This window comes from Syngnathus floridae, chromosome 11 (genome assembly GCF_059516105.1).
Source record: "Syngnathus floridae isolate MCC-2025c chromosome 11, RoL_Sflo_1.0, whole genome shotgun sequence".
NCBI lineage: Eukaryota > Metazoa > Chordata > Actinopteri > Syngnathiformes > Syngnathidae > Syngnathus > Syngnathus floridae.
In genome coordinates this window covers 15,039,508-15,049,898 of record NC_142423.1, presented here as the reverse complement: position 1 = coordinate 15,049,898, position 10,391 = coordinate 15,039,508, and the positions used below count along the sequence as shown (strand labels likewise).

The 10,391-nt window shown below is 43.4% G+C and overlaps 1 protein-coding gene across 1 annotated transcript; it reads left to right on the top strand.

Annotated features, from left to right (window-relative positions):
• Nucleotides 1-335: 335 nt before the first annotated feature.
• vapb (VAMP (vesicle-associated membrane protein)-associated protein B and C) lies at nt 336-8,989 on the top strand. The gene is made up of 6 exons (XM_088390181.1): nt 336-580; nt 2,603-2,755; nt 5,521-5,624; nt 5,732-5,812; nt 6,261-6,440; nt 6,941-8,989. Exons 1-6 carry the CDS (start codon nt 523-525, stop codon nt 7,094-7,096), a joined length of 732 nt encoding a protein of 243 aa, XP_088246307.1. The 5' UTR covers nt 336-522; the 3' UTR covers nt 7,097-8,989.
• Nucleotides 8,990-10,391: the final 1,402 nt, after the last annotated feature.

Sequence of the window (10,391 nt, the reverse complement as noted above, 5' to 3'; positions counted from 1 at the left end):
ATGATTTAGGCAATAGACTTTGGGCTCCAAAATAAAGGAGATTGCTCATTTTGGCCAAGATCAATGACAAAATAATAGCACTGCTTTTGACACAGATGTGGACAAATTCAGCCTGGAAGCCACATGCAACTCAGCCACAACATTTATTTGAGGGGGGCCAGGCCCCCTCTTGGCCCTGCCGAGACCCGGCTCTGGTAAAACATCTGATGTGGACCTATACATTTTTTATCCCAAATTTTGCACATTCTTATCATGTAGCACCCCTCCCCGGCAGAGCTTCACCCAACAGCACCCAGTCCGTCACCCTGTCACCCTCCCCGCTGGGTGGCAATGCAGAGGCAGTGACGTCACCGGCGGCCTGCCTCTCACTCCCTTCCTGCCGCTGCTGCATCACAACAGCCGTCGCTAGCTCGAGGTGACGGCGGGGGGGCCGCCTAGTGTTGTCGCCGAGTCCGTGACATACAAGAACCTTCCACAAGTGGGTCTCCCGCCCCGATCGCCCCCGCTCCAGCTCGTTGGGTCATGGCCAGGCCGGAACAGGTTCTGTTTTTGGAGCCTCAACACGAACTGAAATTCCGAGGTGAGGAGGAGCGGGGGAGGGCCCGCTGGTTCGGACGGGAGGGTTAGTTTGGCTTCTAGCCAAGAAGCTAGCTGGATTAGCATTCGACGGCTAATATAGTTACACAAGGCCCCGTCGCACATTTCCCCCTCTGGGAGCTTCCGTTTATAGTTAAAGGCAGACACTAAATGTTACAAATTCCACACCAAAAGATCGAATGGGAGAAAGGTGTCTAAAAAGGCTTGGCATCTATCTGGTGAATTTGTTAGTTAGGACATCTCGAGAGCAGGTGTAGCCGGCTAACATTAGCCCACCCTCTGATTGGCTGGCTCGCCCCAGTCGCCTTGACACTTAACATGCAGACTGACACTCGTTATTAAAAGTCTGCACACCCCTGTTCTAATGCCAGGTTTTTGTCATATAAGGTTCGTCATCTGACAAGATTTCCCACCCTTAATGTGACCTATAAACGAGACAACGCTCCTGAAATAATAATAATACAAAAGATTGTGAGCAATATAACAAACTGAAATAATGTAGTGTGCACACTCTTGCAACTGTGATGTATCTGTGTTCATTTGCATCTAAGCTGATGTAAAATGGGAGTCTTCACACACCTGCCACCATTTAAAGTGCATCAAAAAGTTCAACCTTAATTTTAGCACACCGCATATTTTCCCAGCTGCATTTGAGAGAGTGTTTATGCACATTTTTAAAATACCACCAAAACATGGCATTTGAACTGAACATAGTACACAACGAAACATCAGACTTTGGTGCTAGTTGATTGAAATTTCATAAAATAACAGTTCAATGTGAAGTGCAGACTAAAGGCCATTTCTTTGCTCACATGTATGCACGTGCGACAACAGCTGCATTGCAACATGCGACCGAGCCATGATGTTGCGCAGCTCCTCTGCAGCACATGACACGAAAACATCAGAATTGTTGCTGCACGCACTCATCTCCTCTGATTGATCCAGATAGTCACATGCTGGTTTCCCTCGGGTCTGTTCCACAAGGCCTCTTTAATCGATCGTAATGTATTTGTCACCATGGGGGAGAGGATCCGCACCACGTAGCTTGTTGTTGCTACCGCCCGAAAGCAAGCTAGCTTGCTCGGTAAAGTAGCTTGCTGTGGAAAGTAGCCTAATCAGACACACACACACACACATACCACCTACGCCGCTGCCGCCTTGATTGATTCAATGCCTAATTTAGACACAACTTGTGCTAGTCGTTGTCATTTTACTTGTTCAAAGAATAAAGTAAAAACTGTGACCAGAATTGGTCCAAATATGGAAGCCTGTGTCGTCCGAGTCAAAACCAGCTGTAGCGCCGTATTCCGAATTGGTAAAGAATTGTTTTTTACCAAATGTGCGTACTCGATCGAGGACAGACACATATGCAAGCACTCGATGATGGTTGCTACGATTTCTTAGATTTCATGTTCCTATTGCTTGACTAACGTGAAGTATGTGGCGCTGGCGCAGTTCCTGTCAGGTCTGTGAAGCCGGCCCGTACTTATTCTTCGTGGCCCCTCACTCGACAGAAGGTGACTAATATACCCGGCAGTTTTAGCCATCAGGATATACATTTCACCTGGCACTTTGTGGAAATCCTGTAGTCTTTTCTCAGGTTCGTGGGAAGCTGTCAGACAGAAATAACCCAGTGATGATAAGTGGTGGGGGACTGACGGACGGGCTGGCTTCCAGCATCTGGCCAAGACCTAATGTCTTAACCAGGAGCATGTCAAGAAAGGCTCAGTTCAAAGACCAAATTAAGTGGTGTCCTTTGAACATGATTATTAAGAAACAAAAGTATCATCTATCTCTATCGCTCTGATCCTGTGGATGGATGGATGGATGGATGGATACTCAAATAAATATTTGAATGTCAACTTGTTTTGTGGGGTTGGATATTTTGAGGAAACCAGTGAGCGTTATGTTTGGCCACACATTGATTTCCTTGATGGTTGAATTCTGTGTCTGTTACCAAATGTCAGCAACAGCTACTTCACACGCCCGTCCTTTTCTTTTGTAGGTCCATTCTCTGACGTGGTCACCACCAATCTCAAGCTCGCCAACCCTACGGACCGAAATGTGTGTTTCAAGGTGAAAACGACTGCTCCACGCCGGTACTGCGTGCGGCCAAACAGCGGAATCATCGATGCAGGCACATCCATCAATGTCTCTGGTAATTACACGTTCCTTTCGTGAAGATCAGGAGGGTTCAAATCGACGTTGACTATTTGATCTGAAAATACCAAGTGTCATTTTGCACTTTAAAATGTTTGTTACAAACAGAAATATAATTGCACATCCTGTAGCATTGATTTAATAAATGGAACACGCATCTTTTTGAAGTACAGGTAAAAATGACTTCAGCACTATCTTCCTCAGGCTGACACATTGCAATTGCAGACATCAGTCAGCAGTGGGCGACAAAATGACATGGTCCACTTTGCTACTGCAGTTGCCCAGTGTCATCATTTGCCCCCCATTTTCTAACTCTGTGTGATTTTTCAAGAAATTGAAGTATTCTGAGAATGTTCATGTCAGATAGAAAAAGATCAGATTGATTATTTGAGTTGCCTTAATTAGGTCATGTTGCCATAGTAACAGACATCTTTTTCCAGACACAGCCTCAGGCAGGGTTTCCCCCAACAGCACTCGTGCCATGCTGTAATTGGCTCTGCCACTACGTACATCTTCCTGAGGCCTCGCATAATAGACATACAAAGATATTAAAACAGTCAAGATCTACCACTTCACCGTACTTGACACCAATTACTTACTACATTCCCTTTAGCCTGGCCTTTGGTGCCATCTTTTGGCATCTTAAGTGAATTCCTGAATAGCTTGGTAGTATAATGTTAAATGTAACCTTCACCTCAGGAATGTGGCTGCGCTGGAATGGATGTTATGTAGTGGTAAAATATGTGGCGCGAATGTTTGAAAAATCTGTGTCCACAAACACTGGGATTCCTCAGGGAATGTTCTTGTTTGACATTCCGAGACGCGCCAACATTCCCGGTGAGGCCGAGAGTGAAATAATATGCAGCGATATAAAATAACAGTTGTTTTACTGCTCATTAGCTTGTCATTAGCACAACAAAGGGGGACCCACCGGACTGCAGGCCAATTCTTCCACTTAACGTCCTGTGTGCTGCGATAAATCCACACCATGCTCTTTTCTTTTACTTTTGATTTCCATTTGGACGCCGTGTACCCACGAGAGCACAATCAGGGGAAAGCGATCCTTCTCGGCCGAAGGGCCTGAACATGAGTACATATTGGAAGCCTTAGTGCAGGGGTTCCCTATAGACCGATGATTCCGCTTCTCTTCACATCCCTTCCACGTGGGACTGGCCTTAATGACAGAAAGCCACCTATTACATCATTCTAATTGGAAGTGTCATTTGGATGAGGTGTCTGTTGTCAAGGCAATCGTCATTCAAGTCGTGACAGCGGAGACTGTCAATTGACATTGTCGAATGTGGTTCATGCTTAACTTTTGATAAGGTCAAGGAAACATAATACAGTTGGACAGAAGTCACATGAAGCTAATTCCTGCACCGCTGCTGTGTTCTCTCTCGTAGCTTGTCCGTCCGTCCGTGGTTAGTGCGGCGTGGCAGTGCTTCACGTTTTGTTGGATTTCCTGTTAGTTCTTGCGAGAACACTGCGAGCTCGGCAATTTAACAACTCTACAGTAATAACTTGGTTGCAAAATATGACATTTTGTTGTCAATTATTTTCCTTGGCCTGTTTTTTATTCTTTTTATAGACGCGAAAACTGAGCAACCTATATACCATCCTGCTTCCCTTGTTACCTCCAATTAACATCTTTGCTTTATAAATGATGTACCGTTGTGCGGTTAAAAACACCAAATCGTACGATGAATCAAGCAATTAGCAGACGTGTTTTTGTTAACCTGTGTTCAAAAGCGCTACATCAAAAACAAAGCAAACAATATCCCAACCACTCCAAATCCCCCCCCTTAAGGACCTTTTAATGTGATCCTGTGTTGCCCAAAGAATTTACACGCTTTCCTGCCTCCGTTCTCCAGTGGCGTCCCCTCGGACCCAAGTTGGATTGCTTTGTAAATTGGACCTGATTGAAACAGGACGTTCCCAATCTGTTCATGCCGTCTTGTTTCTGCTTGTGATTCGGAGCCGCCTCCGTGGCTGTAACGGTGCGTTACATCTCTGATCAAGGGACAAACGCCATGCGCCAAGAGTAAAAACTTTCTTGATGGCTGTGACATTAGTAGGCCATTTGATTTGATTGAAGGAAAAAGCCGCAGAAGAGGAGTTTTGGAATCGGAAGGCGCCAATGTCACAATACGTCTCTAAATTACAACCACATTTGAAAAAGGAGAAATGAGCCCCCATTAGAAAGCATTTGAGCCGTCCTCTATGCACAGAAAAGGATCATTGTAAATCATTGTTAAAGCTTTAAAATACCTTCTCAGCCGTTGGAACAGCATCAAGTAGCGTAGCAGCGACTGATGTGGCGGTGGAAGTAGTATACCAGCACAACACCTGCTTTTTGTTAGCCGGATATGTAATGTTAAGAAAGAGCGGGGGGGGGGAAAACACGCTTGGAAGCTGTTAGAACGATTAACCCCGCAGGGCCTTTGTAGATCCGTCACTGTTTCGCCGTCATGGTAACATTAACATGGAATTAGATTAAAGGCGATGGTTTTTTGGGGGCCTCACGTAAGCTCTCCCCTATTTTACTGTTGTGTTTTCATTCATTACAGACAGCCAACCCCCCCCCCCCCCCAAAAAAAAAGAAAAAAAAGAAAAGAAATCGGCCAAAGATATCAAATGGGCACTTGGACTGTCTCTACTATACAGAGTTGAATTTCCGCTATGTTTTTTTTAAAAAAATGTTTTTTATTGCCTCCGATTGGTTCAGGCTGGTTGTGTTTCAGTTTCCCCTGTTGTATCTTTCAGTCATGCTGCAGCCTTTTGATTATGACCCCAACGAGAAGAGCAAACACAAATTCATGGTTCAGTCCATGCTAGCGCCCCCAGACATGACCGACATGGAAGGCGTGGTAAGTGTGTTCGCTGCGCCATCATTATTGACACAAATGGCTTATTTGACAGTTCACGTCATGATTCAATTGATCCTGTCTTTTTTTTTTTTGTGTGTTGTCCTTAGTGGAAGGAGGCAAAGCCGGAGGAGTTGATGGACTCCAAGCTGAGGTGTGTTTTTGAGATGCCAGTGGAGAACGAAAAAACAGTAAGCACTATATTTTTTCCCTACACCGCTTGTAATAAGTCACTTGCTAGTAAGTAGCATAATATGAACGCGAGATAACTTGAATGCTAATTACTTTTGGATGACTCTAATACCAACTATGCAATGTTTTTTTTCCCCCATATGTATGGAGCTTTCAAGTACGCTTTTGCTCAACTTTGAAACAGACCAGTCGACTTAGCCAAGGTGGTGGAAAATATGAAGGTGCAAATAAATACCAGTCGGTTGTTGGCGCAAAACCTTTTTGCTAGAAATATGTCAGGAGAAGCCTACTAGAATATATTATTCGGTGTCAGGTGTGCGCCGACTCCCATTTAACATGATTTTGACAATTGGACGGGTGACGCCCGTGGTGAAGATTTGACAGGCGCAGTCACGCTTCTGAATGTAGGAGCAACAGTTGACTGACTTACTGCTTGTCTTAAACCAGCACGACATGGAGTCCAACAAGATGATGTCGTCCGGCTTACTGAAGTCCGAGTCCTCTTCGCTGCCGCCCAAGTCAATGAGCTCCACCCTGGATGATGGCGAAGTGAAGAAGATCATGGAGGAGTGCAAGAGGCTCCAGATGGAGGCTCAAAGGCTACGAGAAGAGAACAAACAGATCAGGGTGAGTGACATTCCTTTGAAAAACGGAATCATTCCTTCAAACAAAAACCTGTTTTGTCATGTATGGGCCATTCAATTTAAAAATCAAAATACAGCAAATTTCTACTCTAAATCAAATATACAGGTGTGGACAGTGAAACACCAAAGTTAACCAACTTGCAACAATTTGCGATGTCGTTAGGTCGCAAATGTTCGCTCGCCAGACGTTCAGCAGGGGTTCGCCTGAATGTTTCTTGTTGCAAAGGAATTTTGAACATCAGATTTGCTCGGTTGCGGACCAAATATATTCATTCACTATTGCGTTTCATGACCTAAGTTTTAGAGGTGTCAATGAGCCGAAATTAGGCAAAGGTGGCCGTCTTCAAAATGTATTTGCTGGAAAGCGCCCCCAAGTGACGAAGCAATCATCTCCATTCTCCATTTCCACCATTCCATCTCCTGTGGAATCCGGGCTTTTGGTTACTCGTCCAACAACCTCATTTCCTGGTGTGCCATCCTCAGGAGGATGACGGTCTGCGGATGAGGAAGAGCAACCTCATGTCTTCCCAGCACTCCTCGGCTGGTCTGAAGAAGGACGAAGGCCTAAGCGCCCGCTCGGCCGCCCTCATCATCCTCTTCTTTTTGGTGGGCGTCATCGTGGGCAAGTTGGTCTTGTAGAGCGCTGCCGTACACGGGTTTGGACCAGCCGGAAGTTTCCGCAGCATGCTTTTTTTTTCTTTTCTTTTTTTTCTCTCGGGGGATGAAATCAAATGCGGGGCATTTAGGATCAGAGATGCCATATCTGCTGGCAAGTGGGGTCCTCGTTGAGAGCGGGGTGTTTGGATTAAGCCTCATTTATAGGAAAAGACAGGAAGAAAGAAAAGGTCACGTATGGGGTAACAAAAACAATATATAGATAAACGATTCACCGTCTTCTGAACAAGCTTGTGCGGCTCTTGCCTGATCACTGCGTTCAAGTCATACTTTTGTGAGGGGCATAGAGAAAAGAAAAAGAAAAAAAAGTTTTTTTTTTCTTTTTTCTCCCCCCCCCCTCAATGACTAGAGTAAGCTCCCCAGCACCACCACTGCAATTGGGAGGAGAGATTTAGCAGATATTCACCCAGACAGGACAGACTCACAAAAAAGACCAACCTGATGTGCAAGAAAGTGTATCCCTTTTAGTTTGACCTTTTAATTATCACTGCGGATCCTTCATTGCATGTGTTCACAGCTGAATGTTGCCTCTGGACATTTTGGAATCTAATTTAATTTTTCTTAATTGTGTCATTATTTGGCTGTAGGTTTGCACAATTCTGATCTTTTTATTTCCTTTCATTTGTGTTTCATTATTATGATTTTTTTTTTTTTTGGGGGGGGGGGGTGTATTGTTCTAAGAGCGCATTTAGTATTTAATGGCATAGCTTCAGATTTGGTGATGTTTTTGAGGGCGTCTGCTGATATTCACCAGGCCAAGGCTTTGCCCTGTGATCTGTTGGCACATTTTGTTTTTCCTCAGGCCAATACTACAGACAGTACACATACTATATGTATGCACATAACCCACGCCTGGAAATATACACACAAGTGCATGCAGAAATGATGGGCAAAATGTTCCTCATCTTTTCCTACTAAGCCATACATTTGTTAAGTGTCCGGGCAAATGTATGTTAGCAAACGGTGTCATGTTGTCAGACGCTTTCACTTGATTTTTTTTTTCTTTTCCCGTATTGTCACTGTCTCAGTTCCATCGTGGTTGTTTGTTCACACATTTGTCACTTTTGCTTGTCCACTTTTGAAGTTGTGTTTAATGCACTAAGGTGAAGATTGTGATCTTTCTGTATTGCTAAATATTTGTACATCTATATCGACATATAGAGAGAGAGAGCCAAGGCCTTGAGGGACCACATAATGACAACGTACTGTTCTGGAGCCAGTGGTTATTTTTTTGACTTACTAATAAAATTGATGAATTACATTCAAAATGGTTTGATCTCCCAAACTTCCATTGAACAAGGAAAGAAACCAAATTTTCCCCTCCAAAGAATTTGCAAGGCGTGCGTTCCTAAAACTGTATCTGCGCTTATGTGTTAGTTTGAGGATGACTTGCTGAGGGGAGGGCAGAGCAGACCTAAAATCAGCTTCATAATTGCAACGTCGGACCTGCATCGATCGTATTGTATTTGCAGAAAAATGTGTTTTTCATTGAAGCATGGAAACAGCTGACACATGAAAAATGCTCCAGTTTAACCAAAATGTGAATAAATGAAATAATACTCATCAAACTGTACCCCTCTTATCCTGCCATGACACACCGACCACCATTTAGCAAATAGGCCAATTTTACGTGTAAATACTTGTTGATCTAGGCAAGACACTACAGTAATCATCACCTGAAGCAGCTGAGCAACTGTTTTGTATGTATGTAAACAAATAAGTATATCTGAGAAGAAGAAGAAGAAGGAAAAAAAAAAGAATATTCTTAGTCAAGTAGTCTCTCTGGTGTATAAAAGCAAAATCCCACCTGGTTGGACTATGTAGCATCTTAATAAATGAAAGGAATTAAAGTCCCAACCTGGCTACGTGGAGTCATTGTTTGTGTATGAGTTACGGAGGTCTATTTGATTTCCTGTGCTCACTTTCAAGTGGACACAATGCGCACATGAACTCGTGCAGCAAAATATTGCCATTTAGCACCGGCTCTCCGAATATGTAACAGGGCAGGGGTAAATATTAGAAAATAGTTTGGGCTTGAATTGCTGAGGCTCACATTGACCCGTGAAGACCTTTTAAGAAAAGTACATACCATAACAGGAGTGTTAAGTAGCTGACAGGAAATCAACACTGCCGGGCGGCCAGCGTGTTGTACACGTAGCGGCCTTGAAAAAAACCACCATCTCCCAGTAATAAGCGTTTATTTTCCACCAACGTGATGAAAGTCAATGTAGATTTATTTTCAAGCGTCCTTCAGGTGTGGCCCACATAAATCACAGAAAAGGATCAGCCACTTTTGGATGCTCTCGTTTCTGCACTTTCCAGTTGAAATGACAGAAACAATGGCTGTGGCTTTAAGAAAGCTTGGAGCTCCGACAACTGGCACAGAGTGAGGCAGTCTGGAACACTTTGCAACAATAAACCTTTTCAATCGTTTAAGTGGGTTGATCGAATGTATTTGTCATGTTAAAACCTAAATCCAACAACTGTGTTTAAGAGCTTGTCCATCACAAATGTTTTTCCATGTCCATTTTGGGGTTTTCATATTACAGTTGGATTGGTTTACTTGTCCAAACTTTATGCTGTGTGTGTGATTGGTATTTAATTGATTGTATATTTTCACTAAGCCGCTCAACCAGCACCATGATTTTCATGACTACACTTTTCATGTATATATATATATTATTTTTTTTCCCAGTGCCTCGTACCAGTCTAACATCACAAAGAGTCAAATTAGTTTTCTTTTTCATTTATTTTACTACATAGATGCGCTTCTTGAAATACATACATATTTGACACAAAATTTCCGTGTGCTTAAATCTCCAAATGAATGGAATACTTTTATAAATATTCAATTATTTATATTCATAAAAGTATTCCATTCATTTGAAATTGCAGCAGGCCGTGTTGTGTTCTACGGTTGTTGAAATCCGTTTCTCCCACGATATTTAGGAGGGAAATGTTTAAGCAGAAAAGAAATGCATTTGGCAGAGCCAGTCATCTCAAGGCCGATGATGTCTTTTGTGGCGCAGCTGCAGCTCATATTTGTATTTTTAAAAAAATATTGTTTTAGCAGAGTCTGAGATTTGACTTGAGCAAGAGTTTGGACGTTAACCGCAGCTCAAGTGATGTCATGTCAATTATGTGTGTTTTATAGGAAGGCGGAAGATTGGGGGTAAATGTCAACCGGGGGGGGGGGGGGGAAGCATACATATGCTGTCTGTATATGTGCCGTCCAAACATTTGATTTGATTTCTTTTCT